The sequence below is a fragment of the Ictalurus punctatus genome, chromosome 14 (assembly GCF_001660625.3).
Source record: "Ictalurus punctatus breed USDA103 chromosome 14, Coco_2.0, whole genome shotgun sequence".
NCBI classification, from domain to species: Eukaryota; Metazoa; Chordata; class Actinopteri; order Siluriformes; family Ictaluridae; genus Ictalurus; species Ictalurus punctatus.
In genome coordinates, this window is record NC_030429.2 from 1,764,965 (window position 1) to 1,782,016 (window position 17,052).

The 17,052-nt window shown below is 49.0% G+C and overlaps 2 protein-coding genes across 9 annotated transcripts in view; both read right to left on the reverse strand.

The window, feature by feature from the left end:
• caprin2 (caprin family member 2) overlaps window positions 1-17,052 on the reverse strand; it is a 62,818-nt gene that overhangs the window by 22,932 nt on the left and 22,834 nt on the right. The gene's annotated exons all lie outside the window — the stretch shown is intronic.
• dennd5b (DENN/MADD domain containing 5B) overlaps window positions 1-17,052 on the reverse strand; it is a 21,262-nt gene continuing 4,210 nt past the window's right edge. Inside the window, exons 2-24 of one of the 8 annotated variants that reach the window (XM_017485502.3) lie at window positions 14,099-14,158; window positions 12,455-12,564; window positions 10,049-10,748; window positions 8,853-9,040; window positions 7,975-8,532; window positions 7,642-7,873; window positions 7,389-7,536; window positions 6,976-7,069; window positions 6,239-6,349; window positions 5,837-5,968; window positions 5,469-5,621; window positions 5,248-5,326; window positions 5,040-5,121; window positions 4,805-4,933; window positions 4,494-4,615; window positions 4,115-4,260; window positions 3,678-3,719; window positions 3,125-3,243; window positions 2,835-3,022; window positions 2,645-2,727; window positions 2,409-2,535; window positions 1,836-2,010; window positions 1-1,712 (exon numbers count right to left, since the gene is read on the reverse strand). In XM_017485502.3, the coding sequence (XP_017340991.1) occupies window positions 1,529-1,712; window positions 1,836-2,010; window positions 2,409-2,535; window positions 2,645-2,727; window positions 2,835-3,022; window positions 3,125-3,243; window positions 3,678-3,719; window positions 4,115-4,260; window positions 4,494-4,615; window positions 4,805-4,933; window positions 5,040-5,121; window positions 5,248-5,326; window positions 5,469-5,621; window positions 5,837-5,968; window positions 6,239-6,349; window positions 6,976-7,069; window positions 7,389-7,536; window positions 7,642-7,873; window positions 7,975-8,532; window positions 8,853-9,040; window positions 10,049-10,748; window positions 12,455-12,564; window positions 14,099-14,158 (3,962 nt within the window). In that variant the 3' untranslated portion in view covers window positions 1-1,528. Of the gene's footprint in view, window positions 1,713-1,835; window positions 2,011-2,408; window positions 2,536-2,644; window positions 2,728-2,834; window positions 3,023-3,124; window positions 3,244-3,677; window positions 3,979-4,114; window positions 4,261-4,493; window positions 4,616-4,804; window positions 4,934-5,039; window positions 5,122-5,247; window positions 5,327-5,468; window positions 5,622-5,836; window positions 5,969-6,238; window positions 6,350-6,975; window positions 7,070-7,388; window positions 7,537-7,641; window positions 7,874-7,974; window positions 8,533-8,852; window positions 9,041-10,048; window positions 10,749-12,454; window positions 12,565-14,098; window positions 14,159-17,052 lie in introns of those variants that run through there. The other 7 variants (XM_053686002.1, XM_053686001.1, XM_017485506.3 and 4 more) reach the window with 7 other exon arrangements.

The window sequence follows — 17,052 nt, forward strand, 5'->3', positions numbered from 1 at the left end:
TAAACACACAGTGATTTTAATGAAAGGTTCCGGAACATAACATCATGAACATGAGAGCATCCCTTTTTCCAGTGAGAAGCGTTCACGACGCGATCAATCGCGAAGGGAAACCAAACAAAACAAAGTGGTTAAAGATCCTGGTACGCGGCTCTGAATCAGAACAGACGTACGAACCTAAAGTCGAACTAATCTCCAAGCTAAAATTCCCCAGCTCGGGCATGCAACAGCATTAAACGCCAAAGGGAATGATCCAGTGTTATATCGTGTTTTCCGGCTGGAGAAACAAAAACGTGGTTCATTGGATTTTCACACAGATAAACGTACAGCGATATTACACGCAGACGGATCCGACCTCGACGAGCCGGCAAACACGGGACGACGGGACGCGACTAAACCGCTCGCCCTTACTGCGCGTCCTTTCACCAGTGCCACAAAAGCTTTGTTCGAAGAAAATAAATAATACACATACACAGAGATGAACCTGAACATCAAAAGAAAGAAAGAAACCATACTTCACTTCACACGAGCACCCTCCGAGGGACATACACAGGTGGAGAACTGAAATTTAAATTAAAAAACGAAACAAAATCGTATAACACGTCAATCTCTTATGACTGATATGACACTCCGTGCGTGCGTGTGTGTGTTCAGATTTAAAGCTCCAAAATAGAGGACTTGTGGAAAATGAGCTCAAATTACAGCAGGCCAAATAGACTTTCCATTCAAAAAAACGTAACACATAGTAAGGGGGAAAAAAAAAATGCTGGTCATTTAAGCGGTTAACGTTTTTGTCCGTGCGAGGGCAGGAAATGACAGAAAAGTGACACGTTATTGCTTTCCAGTGTTTTCTGATAAATATAAAAAGTTCGCTGTGGAATTTTTTTTCTTCAACACAACCCAAGTTAATACTGACTGGCGAAAATAAAACCTCATCCTCTAATGCTGTTCACGTAAATCACGCTTCAGTGTCGCTGGAATGTCGTTTACTGACGCGGTCCAGGTGATCCGGTTCGTCATTCAATCCGTGCACGGCTTTTAATGCGCGTGTGACTTGACAAAACGCCTCCGAAGCCGGTTGATACTAAACCTCTTCGGAGCCGCTCATGTTAACACTTTCCGGTCGTTTCCTTTCGTGCAGGGTCACGTGAAGGACCGACACGTTTCTCAAAACACTCGGGACGGTCAAGGGACGAATACAGGAAACTGTCCGACAGCACGCAGGATTCAGAAACCAGTCCTTAACAATGAAGAAAAAAAAAAAAAAAAACCACCAAAGAAAAAAACAGAGCAATTGAAAAACACCAATGATTGGATTCTTTAACGCTGCTCCGAAACGCTTTTCTCCCTTCCGCGTGAACCCTGATTTCTCTGCGGTTTTGGGAGTTTAAACGCCGTGTTGGTTCCGGAGCTCGTTTGCTTCGTGCTCCCGGGAAGCAGCGGCAGTAACGGAGGCAGCAGCAGCAGAGGCAGAAGGATCAGGAGGAGGCTGAGCTGGACAAGGAGAACGATTCGGAGCATTTCTGTCTGGCTATAGCTCCACCCCTTTGGTGAGGGAGGTCTCTAGAGTTACACGGAAGTCGTGCAGAGAATGCAGGACGCTGATGAGAAGGTTGACGGCGAGATTGTCACGCAGCAACGCCGTTTCCTCATACATACGCACGATGATGGGACACTCGACCAGCAGGGGGAGCCAGTGAGGCAGCAACCGATCTCTGAACACAGAGGCAGAGAGGCAAAGAATAAGAAGTGCAATACGGACTGTGTAAATCGAATCTTAGTAAGGTGCACGTGTGTGTGTGTGTGTGTTTTTATGCACACTAGTGTGAGATCCCTACCTTGCCCCAAGGCAGACCAGAAGCTGGAATTTGCCGTCTTTGCCCAAGCTGCGTGAGGTATTGTTGATGGCGTTGGCATAGCGACAAAGAGAGTTGCAGCTGGAACCGATGCGCTCGGCCGGTCGCCGCAGATCGCCCGTCCGATCAGAACTCTCCATATACATCACCGACCTCTCTGTTCAACGCACGAGCGCGCACAGGTGTTATATTCACGCTTGCATTTATTTATACGTACACACAAAGTCTTTAACGTTGTTTTGTTTTTTTTTGCACGCACGCACTCAGTCAAGCATTACCTTGCCTGAAAAATGGACAACTCAAATCATATTTCAATAAGTAACCGTAGATATTTGTGTCGAACGAGATCTCTTCGATAACCTACAGCTTCATGGCAGGAGGATTGAAACCACAGGTCGGGAGACGCACAATTAATTAACTCGAGGTTTGTGAATGAACGGCGCGCTCGGAGAACTCGGCAGCGCAGGACAAACGCTATTTATTTATTTATTTATTTTTAAAGCTGACGAATTTACATGAAATGTGAAGTCAGGATCAATTCAGAGATGAGCTCACCTATGAAGTCCCACAGAAAGACGCTCTTCTGGAAGAGACGAGCGGTGCGGAAGCCGTGATAGAAGAACTGCTCCAGAGCTCCCACCAGACCGCCCTCTCCGCACAGCAGAAGAGTCAGACTCCCTCTCTGACCGGCACGGAGGGAGAAAACATATACATATACATGTACACACACAGACACGAGTCCGGGTCCGTAATAAACAAAAACACTGAATCAAATTCGTGTACGCACGTACCTCCTTCTCTGGTTTGTGGAAATGTTTCACGATGTTGTTCACCGCGTCGCTGATGGCTTCCTGTATCTGATCGGTCGTTGGTTCTAAAACGAGACGCACCGGTCCAAAAAAATAAATCATCATGGCGCAACAGATCGACTGCACGTACAACACATCAGGGGTAATATCCGAGACCCGTAGTAAAACTTACTGCTGCCTCGGCCTGTGATGGAACTAATGCTGATTCGACGGATTTGTGAGGGCGAGCGCTGAGGGGGCGGGGTCTTGGAGCCTCGCCCCGTCTCCTCGTCGGTGCACGGAACAACCAATTCGCCGATCAGGATTCGTTCAAGACTGCCGTCGTCGACGCCTTTCCCCAGCCAGCGACCACAAGGGAATCTTAAACGGGAGGGGGATAGTGACGTTTTATACTTTTCCTTGCGTTTTCTTATATATGTATACACACACACACACACACACGATGTAAAGTGCGGCGCTCACTTGTACGTGTGTCCTGTGATCTCGTTGCGCACCAGCACGCAGTCCACCAGCCACTTGGCCAGAAGTCCGGCGTTGTCGTGGCCCAACTGCACGGTGGTCAGCTTCCCCAGGTTCTGGCACTGCAAGAGCGAGCGAGCAAGCGTGAAGGCACACGGGTAACGGGATGAAAAAACAAAAACACACAACGACTACCCGTTTTATAGAACGGTCACGTGCCAAAGGCTCACACGCCGGCTACCTTACACCCCAGAGGACTCATGCAGCACTCAGAACACTACTCACTCATCTACCCAACTAACGCACACAACCTCCCAGTGTCTTAACTACAGAACATCAAGAAGAAAGGTCTTAAATGTCTTAAAGCAGATATTGACGGAATGCGTGGAAGCAGAGAAAGCGCCTGAAGAACGGCGGGAAGCTAATACAGCTGCGTGAAAATGACTAGTTCTACAGGGAAATCCAGAGAGAGAGCTACTGAAGGAGAGAGAGTGCGCGCGAGAGTGCGCGAGAGAGATGGAGCCAGAGCGCTATGGTAAAACGTGCTCCTGCTGACCTTGAAGGGGATGGAGAGGTGCGTGTGAGCCCTAAAGGCAGACTGGAGAAAGAAACATGACGGGTTAGGACATGACAGATGAGTGAGGGAACAGGCGTGGCGGCGACGCGGCGTTTAAGCCGGCGTCCTCGACGCCGGTTTGACAACGAGCCTCTCATCGGCACGGCTTTTAGATACACACAGGTCGCCGTGGAAACGAGGCACTTTCCACGACGTGACGGTTCTTCAGTGAGCGAACGCATACAAGCCGCCAAACCGTCTAGGGGTGCTGAAGTGTCCAGGTGTGTGTCCATCCATCATACTGAATAAAATCATCACACTAATCTCCAACATTCAAAGCAGATACAGTCCCATCACAACTGTACTCACACACACACACGTACAGTAAAACGATTAAAACTGAATGGAAACGGCAGCGCCGACGTCAGGACACTCACATCGAACGTCATCTCCAGAACGTTCTTCGGGATCTGCATGACGCCCGAGTCGCCCAGTTCTCCCGACACGCACACCCAGGGGTTCGAGGTGGTCATGGCGTTGCTCAGCTTCTTGATCGGGATGATGACGGCGCGATACGGGATCACTGAAGGGACAAATATAAAGAGGCGTACGGAAAAACAGTGAACAACGTTTTCACGTCTTCGGGAGCTTCGTATAAACATAAAATCACTACATTCACTAGGCGACCATTTCCGGTCGGGTCCAAACCACACGTCTGCATGGCCAAAACATCTGGCGAGGTCGCGCCGGACCGAGTACGCGAGATGGCCTACCGACGGAGTGTATTAAAGAGGAGAACGTATCGTGTGAACGCACTGATGGTGGTGAAGACGCTGGTGAAGCAGAAGTAGTCCACCGTGTTCAGACTCAGCAGGTGGAAGAGGAACTGCTCCTTCTCTTCCTCACAGCGCAGGAAGGCGTACCGCTTATACAGCTTCCTGTGGACGGGTTACGCACTCGTTATTACCAAACAAATCCAACGCACACGCAGTACACAAATGCCACAATAATTATTGGCACCCTTCACAAAAGTCGCCAAAAAGGATTGTATATAATAATAATACTGAACAAAAAGGTGTTATTATTGTGTGTGTGTGTGTGTGTGTGTGTGTGTGTGTTCATTATACTTGGTTATAGCTTGGTTAGAAAGCAGCTGCTTGAGGTGCTGAGACAGCAGCTTTTTCTCCAGGGACAGACGAATCCAGGCTCGTGCTCTCCCTACGTCCGTCTTGATCTCGCCCATGTTCTGGATGTGCCTGTGTGAGGGACAGCGCAGACCGTGTGCTTTAGACGGAAATAGATTCGTGACGTGCCGGAACCTTCCGGCGCGCGAATTTCGTCTACGGTACCCTAAGAACCCACCTCATGTCCTGCACGACTGACGCGCGCAGTACTGACAATCCCGTGGAGGACTCCGACTTCCGTTTCTCCTGCCCGGGAGACACTATGTAGGAGATTTAAAAAAACAAACAAAAAAAGAGACACCCAGACGAGTGTAAGCACACGTGGATTTGTGCGTGCGTGTGCGCGTATATACGTGCATGTGTACGTGTATATCCATGTGCGGCACCTGAGGACTCCGCCTGCTGCTCCATCTTCTCCACTCTGTCCTGGTAATGCCTTAAATGGGACCATAATGCAGACTTTCCCTGCAAACACACACACACACACACACACACACACACACACACAGTGAAACTCAAACTCAACCGTGTACAGGAAACGTGTACAACTGAAGTGTTTGATTATGTATTCGAGTGGAGAAAACCGTGGACGTGAAGAAATCCTCACCTGTTTGACCTGCAGGCCGTGGCTCCATATCCTCTCCAGCAGGTCACACAGACTAGCGATGAGCGTGTTCTCCTCCAGGCCGGTGATGTTAGCCTCTCCGTGCCCGAGCGCCACGGCCTCTCGACCCATCTTCTCCACCAACATCCGCTTAGTCTGAACACAGGACGCGCACCGTTACTAGATGAAATACTGAATAATAATAATAATAATAATAATAATAATAATAACAACGTGAAACCACACAGTTCTGCAAAACTCTGTTCTCAATGAACACCAGTGACTAAGTGTAAACAAACCAACAAACAAATAATTAAATAATGTGCGTGAGAGCGAGAACGTCCGTGACGGATAATCGGATCCATACGCACCTTCATTTTGCATTCCTTCAGTAAGCCCTCCACAAACTTGGAGTTGGTCTGAGCGATGACCGCTGGGGAAAGGTCAGACAGTTTGGGTTGCCTCAGGTTTTTCCCCAGGCTACGCGCCTCCTGCATGTACTTCTACAGAGACATACACATGTTAGCATCTCTCTCGTTCTCTGCGTGTGTGTGTGTGAATGCCTATTAAATGTTAAACAAAAATAATATTCCTGACTAAAACTGGCTTCACACGGTCTGACGGTGTGATTAGGGGCGTGCCGATCGCGATCCCGCGAGAGCTCTGGCGCTTAAGAAGCACTGGCGAATTTGTCGTCACGCCTCGCCGTGCTTCACGTTCGTATCTAGGCTCGTTCACACGGGTCTCACGCAACAGCAGGCCTCAAAACATACCAGACTGCAGGTTGAGAAGGACTTTGTGGGTGGTTTAACGCGACGGCTCGGTGCCCGGACCCACTCCGAGGAAGCCGTAGAGCTCTGCACCCCCGAACACCCCTCCACTGGCTGTGGAGTGGTACAGCCCACAACCCAGTGACCGACGACGAGAAGAACGACGGCGCAAAGCAGGAAAAAAAAAAAGAACATGCGGATGAATAAAATGGATTCAAACACGTAGCTAATAGAAAGCCATGCAAGGCAAAGATATAACAGGAAGCAAACTCGACCAACAAAAAAAAAAAAAAAAAAGGAAGACGCAAACATGAGAGACATGCTCTGGAAAGACTTCGCATACTAATTATCTTATCATATTAAAAAAAAAAAAACACACACAACTGTAGGTCGTATTAAATCTAGTAGCTGCTGAATGTAATTATTAAATGACACACGCACACACGAAAAAAAAAAACAACAAAAAAAAAACAAACCAAGGTGCCAAGCTACCATGTGATCGTCTCCGGATCGCCGTACTACAAACCATCTATCGCTAAATTAGTCGAGAAGTCCGACAGGATCGTCCACGGAGGCTTTTTCATAATATTAAAAGTAAAAACGGGGAAGGATTTATGTCTCTCGGAGAACGCGGAGAGATGAATCGAAACGACGCGCGCCGATCGAAAGGGACACGACAGAGAGCGAGCGCAGGGAACGAGAGAACAGAGCGATGGCGAAAGGACAAGGTCGTACCGCACCTCTTTGAGGTCGTTGTCCAGCCCGAGGTGATCCGTCTGCGGTCTGTGCCAGTCCCTCCTCCGCTGAGCCGCGCCGGCGCGATTAGACCACCTGCTGAGAGAACGTGTGTGTGTGTGTGTGAGTGAGTGTGAATATCACACGAACGTGAGCATGTGCACAAAAACAAATTAATACAACGATTCTAGTAACCCTGGTCTTCACTTTTCTAACTGGTGTGTAAAAACAAACCGTGTGTCTTCCTATCATCATCGTGTAAATTTATCAAACTAATCCCACCCTTCATCACGTGTTCATTAGTGCGTGCTGCGGAGGAGCAGATTAAACAGTGTGGGTGGACTGGATGAAGGACAAAATTTTTAAAAAGAGGCGACGCTAGAAATCAGGGACCCGGGGGGAGCGGGACCGTACGCACTTGTTGGTCGGGCCTGAGGCGAGGACGTCCGACTGCAGCTTAGGGAAGAAGCCCTGCTTGTATTTGCCTTGGCCGATCTTCATGTCTAACAGGTGTGGATGAATGGCCGTGTGGTCGATTTTCATCAACCGCTGCTCAATGGCCTGAGCTGGAAAGCAGAAAAGAGCCTCGAGTCAGACGCTCGGACGTGTCGTGCCCTGTCCGTATGGACAGCCGCGTGCGTAAACGTTAACGAAGAAGCGTGACGTCTCACCGGACTCGTCGAGGAAGGTGCACCTCTGGTAGACGGAGGAGCGCAGGTTGGGCGCGCGCACGTTGTAGAGGCGGGCCTTCTCGATGCGTCCGTCGAGCACGCGCAGCAGGGGCTCCTTTTCCTCCCACTGGGACAAGATTTTATTGTCGATGAAGGTGGCGAACATCTGGGTCTCGATGAAGCGGCACAGGAAAGGCAGGTATGGCTCTGGCTGGTCTGACAGGAAGGAAGCCTGGAGAGAGTTTAAAAAAAAAAAAAATGAAATGCCTGATTAGTCTAGGAAATGTCTAGACGTGCCCACATCGGAGAACATGCACGGTGTTATTTGGTCACCTTGTCAAAGTTGTGCATCTGCTCCCGGTTGGAGAGCCACGACTCCAGGTCTGGCGAGTTCTGAATGACGAACGCCTCGTAGTCGGCGAACATCGCGACGAAGCGAGCGGCGAACACCTCTCTCAGCTGCACGTTTAGCTTGGCGTTCCTCAGCTCCTCCTCCTCGATGCCGGTCCTCGATGCCGCCATGTTCTCCTCCACCACCAGAGCCCTCTGTCCGGCCACCAGCTCCTCCAGACGTGCGACCTTCACCCCCGTGCGCTTGGCTAGAGCCTGAAGGCGCTCCAGAGTCGGGTTTCCCTGCAGCAGGTCCGCAACATCTAGCGGCAGATTTCCGTTCCTCCCGTCGTCTACCAAGTCTCTCAGGGCTTCGGGCCCAGTCACGCGTGCCCGAGTGGAGGACGGCGGAGGCGAGGGAGCGCCCCCTTCCAGACGCAGGCCATAGCTCAGCAGCAGCTCGCTCAGCTCCTGGATGAACTCGGCCTTGTTGGGGAACTGTGGGAAATCCTCAGGCAGCTCCAGGCAGTGATTGTCAATGTCCACGAAGCAAAGGTTCGCCTGTAAAGACAAACAGTTACTACCCACGTCCTCCCGTCAGAACATACACAAACTAGTCCGCAATGATGTCGGGATGTCCCATTTCAACGCCTTTGATCATTTATTACTGGGGCATTGTGTGAAAACGCTCACAGATATAACGTCATGATGTTAAAAAAACAAACACAGTGATCACGTGTAAAAGATAGTGTAAGGGTCGAGACAGCTTTCAGTGCTAGGACGGAACAATCCCCCGTCGCTGCACTGAAGAGCGTGAGGTCACCGACTACACCACTGAGACACTGGACATGCTGTGTGCGCTATACTGAGTGCGCGTTCACCTCTTGAGGCAGTTCCAGTTTGGAGCGCTCCGTGCCCTCTTTCGACTGTAAGCCCATGATGTAGGGCACGGGGGCATCGAGAAAGTGCAGCAGGGAAGCAGGCAGGATGGGCACGTACACATGCTGCCACTGGAACGGAAAGAGGAGCGTAGTGATCCCCTCTGCTACCACCATCAGCCTCTGATAATCTACAAACACACACACACACAATCTTATACGCGTTTAGAAAACCTCCAACAATGCCTCGAACAACCGACCGAACCGAAAAAGCTTTCAGAGTACAGCGGAAGTCTGCATCCGCATCTGTTCTGGGCGTTTTCACACACATTTCATAGCAATGGGATATTCACTAGGCCACCTCCTTTGCTTACACCTCCTCCTGCTCCACATCAGAGACACGGACGTTTCGGACGCGTCGGAGGCTTGTTTGGGATCGCTACGTGCTAACTTTAGCGAGGGTTTACTCTGAACCGATCAAAGGAAGTGGCAAGGACATGCCAACACCGTGTTCTCAGGGTTCCATGTTCCCAATGAGCACGTGACGGAGGGTCCCATGGTCCCCAGTTCTCAGGGTCCTGTGTTCCTCGGCTCTATATTGGCTTAAGAAGACACGGGTCACGACGTTGGTCAAACAAGGTCACAGCTTCTTTAGGTGAAAACTAGCCTCGCATGTTTTTGAACCGAATTCTCTCACGACTTATCGTGGCTTATTTATCTCATTTAATCCGGTTTGTTTTTGCCTCCAAATATGCTCGTGTATATTTTCCGCATTTATTTGAATCGAGTTCACTTTTGAACAATCTGTATTATTTTTTTAAAGCTGTTACTGACATCCCGCTGCAGAAATGTCCGAATACCAATGCGGTGATGGTCACGTTATGTGACGTATAAACCTGGGGAACACGGGACCCTGGGAACATAGGAACGACCCCGCTTCAGCCTAGCAATTATTATTATTATTATTATTATTATTATTTATAATTATTGATTAGCACTAAAAAGACAAGGAGCTCTAGAAGATCCTCATGGCGCGCCTCAGACCAACTCTCCTTCCTAACTGCCTGTGACTACAACCGTCCTGTCGGCTTGGAGAGGGGTCTGATCCGATAGTGCGGAGTAAAAACGAGCATGGAAGGCCTAAGTAAAACCTACACTTCCAGCGTTCCTTTTTACACCTGCATCGATTTGAGTCTCACCTTGTGAGTAAAGCAGAACCTGCATCTCGAGCAGGACGCAGGTGAAGAGCTGCACCAGGTTCTCGACGCCCAGCAGCCGAAAAGCCTCGCCCAGAGGAAAATCTGCCAGCGGCAGCTCCGCCGGTCCTGGCCGCTGGCACACGATGGGCTCGTACACGCCGTGGAACTTTAAGGAGCGTCCGGGAGGCGGCAGCGGGACTTCGTACAACACGTTGTGCACGTAGCTTTCCAGCGGCAGAGGAGGCGGCTGCTGGGCCGTGACCGCCCTGTGCAGCTGGGACAGGAAGCGCTGGCACGCGTGCATGAAGGGCATCGGCGTGATCAGGCACAGCGCTTTGGAGACGTACAGCGTGTCCTGCTCGGCGTCGTAGCTTGAGGAGCTGCAACAACGCTGACTCGCGGAACAGGCGGAGGACAGAGACTCGGCTTCGTCCGAGCTGCTGGTTAACGAGTCCATGCTGGAGGAGGACGAGGAGGAGGAGGATGAAGGGCAGGCGTTCGAAGAGGCGCGCTCCGCGTGGTGCATCTGGTGCAGCGTCTGCATGGCCGAGCGGATCTGAGTGCTGGTCACCTCCTCGTAGAAGGTGTGTACGAAACCGTAGGTGCGAGAGCCGTCCTCACGCGTGATGAGGAACGAGTGGAACTTGGGGGACAGGGAGTCCTTCTGAGTGCGGAACGACAGGCCTTTAGGCATGCAGAGCTGGAGAGAGCGCAACAGAGAGAGAGAGAGAGAGAGAGAGAGAGAGAGAGGGAGGGAGGGAGAGAAACATGGACATTTAATGGAATACCACCACAGGCTACTGTACTGGGGAAAGAAAATAAATAAATATTTCAGACATTTGACCTTGCTGTGACCTCGACCCTGTTTGGATCGATTCCGAAATCGAATCAGTTCGTCTGCTGGTTACGATGATGACGATCCCATATGAATCCTACAGACGTCCAAGCACTCGCTCGTGAGAGTAATCTCAGACGCTCGGAAAAGGTCGTGTGTATCTACTACGTGCGTATTCGGATGTTATATGAACAGAACGGACACTTTAAAAAGAGCCACTCAAATCCTGGCTGGTAGCAGAGGCTCGTGAGCTGACGTCACCGCTCAGGGGTTCCTCTTTCAGGCCTCAGAGCACGACGGGCTGCTTCAGTGCTGATATAAGCAGAAAGGGAAGACTGAATAATTAACGGCTCCGTCAGCGGCGTCGGGCTTACGTTTACGTCGCTTACGCAAAAAAAACCAAAAAAAAACAAAACGACCTCGCAGCAACGGGACGCAGGTCAGGGAGTCCCGTTACGTTCGGCAGCACAAGAGGCAGTAACACGAGCCCTCGACCGAGACCGTCTATGAGCAGTCGCCGCATCTGCACCGTGACACAGAGCAGGGGTTTATGGGTAAGCGTGTAGATCACATGACTATGCCGTGTCAGCGAAACAGCGATAGAGCACGGCTTTTCAAGTGAACATACATAATTCACGTCACCTGTGTAATTATTAAAAGAGGTTTCATTTTCGTGGCCTTTCACAAACTCCTCGCCGTATCTTGTGACGACGAGCACGCGGGCAACGGAGATTTAAAACGATTTCCCGTCCGACGGGACCGCTTAACGCAACCGAGAAGGCTCGAGCGGACTCCTCGACCCCGGGTTCAGCAAGTGGCATCAAATCAACATGGCCGCTCACAGTATCGACAGGAAACTCTTAAACGAGTTATACTCTGTATACATTACCCCTCCCCCGCCACACACACACATACAAGTATTCGCTTTAGATCATTCGACAATTGATTAAATCCACGCCGACTGTACAGTTCACTCTATTGGGCGGGGCTATACTGGTGTACAGTTCACCGTTTTGGGCGGGGCTATACTGGTGAACAGTTCACTCTTTTGGGCGGGGCTATACTGGTGTACAGTTCACTCTTTTGGGCGGGGCTATATTGGTGGAGAGTTCACTGTGTTGGGCGGGGCTATACTGGTGTACAGTTCACTCTTTTGGGCGGGGCTATACTGGTGTACAGTTCACTCTTTTGGGCGGGGCTATATTGGTGGAGAGTTCACTGTGTTGGGCGGGGCTATACTGGTGGAGAGTTCACTCTTTTGGGCGGGGCTATACTGGTGTACAGTTCACTCTTTTGGGCGGGGCTATATTGGTGGAGAGTTCACTGTGTTGGGCGGGGCTATACTGGTGTACAGTTCACTCTTTTGGGCGGGGCTATATTGGTGGAGAGTTCACTGTTTTGGGCGGGGCTATACTGGTGAACAGTTCACTCTTTTGGGCGGGGCTATACTGGTGTACAGTTCACTGTTTTGGGCGGGGCTATACTGGTGTACAGTTCACTGTTTTGGGCGGGGCTATACTGGTGTACAGTTCACTGTTTTGGGCGGGGCTACATTGGTGTATAATACCCACCATGTTGACGGCATCCTGGTCAAAAGGGTTGCACGCGATGTTCTCCGGGTAGTGAGCCAGCACTTTGGATTTGAAGGTCCTTTTAAGAGGACTCTGGTCAAAGTTCTCGCCTAGAGAAAGAGAGAGGAAAGAAGAAGAGAAAAGATGAGTGGAAGAAGGGAACAGATGCAACATTACTCTCTGCATCACTAACAATTTAACTTTCCCAAAAAAAGTCAACTAAAATGATACGGTTTACGACTTTCTCCGGATCGCGGATGCCCGAGCCGATCAAAGGAGAGCGTTTCGACCGTGCGACGGCCGCATAAATTAGGGCGGAGTCCACGTGCGAAAGTTGTATATATGGGGCACGTCGTGTATATGATATGCAAACGAGTTAGTGCATAATTCGAGGACAGGCGCTCGTTTCTACACAGCATCCGAAGTCTATAATCGGACCTCGGCGTTCGCTCGTTTCTATAGACCTTTGATGAAAGAGTCAGGGTATTGGATATTACACCAAAAAAATACAGCGCACTGCGATGGCTCGATCTAGCAAGTCTTTTTGGTCATGTGACAGGGTTACAGCGCTCTTCTGGGACAGCTAATCTGCTTAGCTCACAGTACTGGTGTGACGAAGGGAAGGACAGAGAGAGAGAGACAGAGAGACAGACAGACAGAGAGAGAGAGAGAGAGAGAGAGAGAGAGAGAGAGAGAGAGAGAGAGAGAGACAGAACAACCGAAATAACATTTTTTAAAATGGGCCAAAACGAGAAATAAAAGCCCTCCACCCACATCACTGAAAACATGTCGCGAGGATAACGGAAGAAGAGAAGGAGGGTAAGGAAGCAGCCGCAGAGAAGCAGGGGCGGGTTTACAACAACAAGATTGGAGCAGAATGACCCACATCTGAGCAGCGCACCTCACTCAGGAAGGGCTGGGAGGAAAAGAGGGAGCGACGCGCTATAGGAGAGGCGTAACAGTAGAGGAAGACTAGCGCTGAGCTCGTAGGCGTGTCACCGCCATTCAGCGCTTTTCAGCTCCGCGGAGAAAGCTTCGTCGGCAAGAAACCTAGCCTACTGTAAAACGCACGGTTTACTACACGACGTCATTTCTTTCTTATTTGTTTTAATGAAGCGAAACAAGTGTGGAAAAATCCGTGCCAAGGTTTGGTCATGGCTTTCAGCAGATTAGCAGTGTGAGCTAACTGAACTAGCTACAAACACTCTCTCCAAAAGAACCACACTTACCTCTCTCTCTTATATATATATATAAGTACGTATTTTCTATTTTTATTTGAAACACAAACGAAATGACGCATTAATAAGTGAGAGAAGTAAAAAAAAAAAAAACGCTCGTTTGATGTACATCACGTGCCAGGCTTTGTAAGCTGCTATTAGCCGATTAGCAGCGCGAGCTAACCGTACTAGCTCCGTCCGCTCTCCTGAGACATGGACGATCTTCGTGCTACTTCTTTTCCCAGCTTTCTTTTCCCGCATAGCGTCTCGATACGCAACTGTCGTATGAAAGCACCGTTATGAGCCGTACACAGGAAGTGAAGTTGTGACGGCGGAAGGATGAGGAGGGATGGAAGGGGCTGAAGGACCGTTAGGAGATTAGCGGTTATTAGATGTTAGTGATGCTGCACATGACGAGCATGTTTACCTGCAGTCTCAGCCTCTGGGTCTCTGCCCTGACGATCTGCCTCTAGCCACTGGTACAAAGCTGAGATGGAGCAAAAGCAGACAAACAAAAACAACAACAACAAAAAAAACAAAATGTCAAACCAAGCATGGATGGAGAAGCAGAAACGAACAAACGGAATTAATACATAAAAAACAGGCATGAATGAGTGCGTGAGCATAACATAAATAAATAAATAAAAATAAAAGACAACAAACATGGCACGGCCAACACGCCGAGCGGGTTAATGAGGGGAGCGGAGGACGGACGGACGGAAACGGAGCCTCTTTAAGAAGGTTAAGGAACGGTTTTTGGGGGAATGTGTCGAGTAAGTAAGTAAATCATCATTTCAGGAACGCTGTAGTACAGCTTCACCTAAACAATTCATAACACAACGTTTACACGTTACATTAGTAACTGAAACCGACTGAAGATTATACGTGAATAGTGCGCACGCGCGCGCGAGAGAGAGAGAGACTATATTTAGTGCTGTGGAAAAAGCATTTCTTCTGTTTTTGTGTACATCTCGTACTAAATTGTTTCACAAAATAAGACGAAGGCAATCTCAGTGAACACACCACGCGGTTTTTAAATGATAACGTTATTTACTGAAGCAAAAAACTGAACGCATACCGGCTGGGCCTGTGTGAAAATGTAAGATATTGAATGAAACTGGGGTTCAGCTGGACTAGACGTTACCAGACATGATTACTGCAAGCCCTGTTCACTCAAATAGAACTTTTCCAACAGCGGGAAGTTGGTTAAAAGCTCTTACGGAGTAACCCACCATGGCAAAGTCGAACGAGATTCCAGAAATGATGATGAAGGTGATTGAAATACATCAGTCTGGGAAGGGTTACAAAGATATTTCTACCAACCAGGCAATCCCAAAAGAGCCAAGGACAACATCAAAGCGTCGACAGTAAAGCTCACTGTTCAGGACTCCACTATCGGAAAGACGCTGGGAAAAAATGCCATCCATGGAAGAGTGGCGAGGAGAAAACCACTGCTAACCCACAACAACATTAAGGCTCGTATGAATTTCGCCAAAACACACCTTGATGATCCTCAAACCTTTTGGGAGAATGTTCTGTGGAGTGGAAAGTGGAACTGTTTGGAAGACAGGGGTCCCGTTACGTCAAATTCCACAAAAAGAACATCACACCTACGATCGAGCATGGTGGTGGGAGTGTGATGCTGTGGGGATGCTTTGCTGCTTCAGGGTCTGGGCAACGTGCACTAATTGAGGGAGACGTGAATTCTGTTCTCTAGCAGAAAATCCTAAAGGGGAATGTCCGGTCTTCAGTCCGGAAGTTGAAACCCGAGCGCGACTGGATTCCGCAGCAAGACGATGATCCCAAACACAGGAGTGAGTGAGAAAGACTGATCTCCAGTTATCGGAAGTGTTTGGTTGCAGTTATTATTGCTAAAGGTGGCACGACCAGATTTTAGGTTTAAGGGGGCAATTAGTTTTACACATGGCCGGTAGGTGTTGGATAACTTCAATAAATAAATAAAACCCGTATTGTGTGTTTACTCGGGTCGTCTTTGTTTTATGTAGCATTTCATTTGAAGATCTAAAACTATTTAGAATGAGATATATATATATATATATATATATATATATATATATATATATATATATATATATATATATATATATATATATATATATATATATATATATATAAAAAAGCTCAACTAATTATTCATCTTGGACAGAACTTCCGGAACACCCCGAGGCGTGTGTCTGAATAAACTGCTCACCAGTTTCCCACGGAGTAAATCGGGAGGTCGTAACGTACCGTTGCATCAACAACCTCAAGCGACAGGCACGAGCACGTTTCCAGCCGAACCACGTGCGCTCTGGGAACCTGGCATCCTTCCACCGGTCGTTAAAAGCAATCTGCTCGGGGGTGTGCGCGGCTCGGTTTCCGACCAACGTGAGCGGCGTGATTAACGTCCCGCGTTAGCGTTCCGCGCGTCGTTCACGTTTCACACCACGGAGTCGTTTGCGTTTCTATTACACCTCTTCAGAATGAGTGTGACCTTCACGTCAGAGAGCGACACGTCGTTAGATCATCCGTGCACTCGTTTCGAACGCCGGGCCAGAAAAGACCGTGTGTGTGTGTGTGTGTGTGTGGAGGGGATGGGAGAGGGGTAAAGGAGGTAAGACGGCATCCTAGCGACAGGAAAAATGCTCTGATCGGAAGTCTAAACGATTTCAATAACAAATCGGCGCCATGTAAAGCAGGCGTGTGGTGCTCGCCAAGCCTTATCTGAGCGCACGGATTACCTGATGAGTTGGAGCGCTCTAAAAAGAGCAAAGTCGACGCCAACACACACACACACACACACACACACAGAGAGCCCTTCGACCTTCTACTTTACTTGGACACAAAGCACTCCACACCAGGAGTTATCCTGTCCATGAAGTTCAGAAACAATTCATTATTTTAAAAACTTATTTCATTAAAACATGCATTATTATTATTATTATTATTATTATTATTATTATTATTATTATTGATGTTTACAGCACTTAAACATGGCTGTAGTTTCATACAATCAGAAAGTCAATTCAAACGGTCATCGTGTCCTGAAGCGACTCAAGATAGCACAGCTGTTACACAAACAAACACACAGCTAATATTCTGACGGACGAGCGTACACGGTCGAGTGGGTTTTTTTGTGTGTGTGTGTGTTACGCCAGCACTTCACTCGGACACGCCCGAAAGTCTGTCGGGTTTCCTCCACCGCTTCGTCGCGTTTGCAGCTGGTATCGGTTTCAGATTTCACACTAACTCACGCGGTGACGCCGTAAACACCGACACGGCTGGCCGTGCACAAGTACGAGCGGAAGAACATCACCGCCGCCTAAAAATGTTACGGCGCGGAAAATGATACGATTGTCCATTTACGTGGATTGTTTTCCT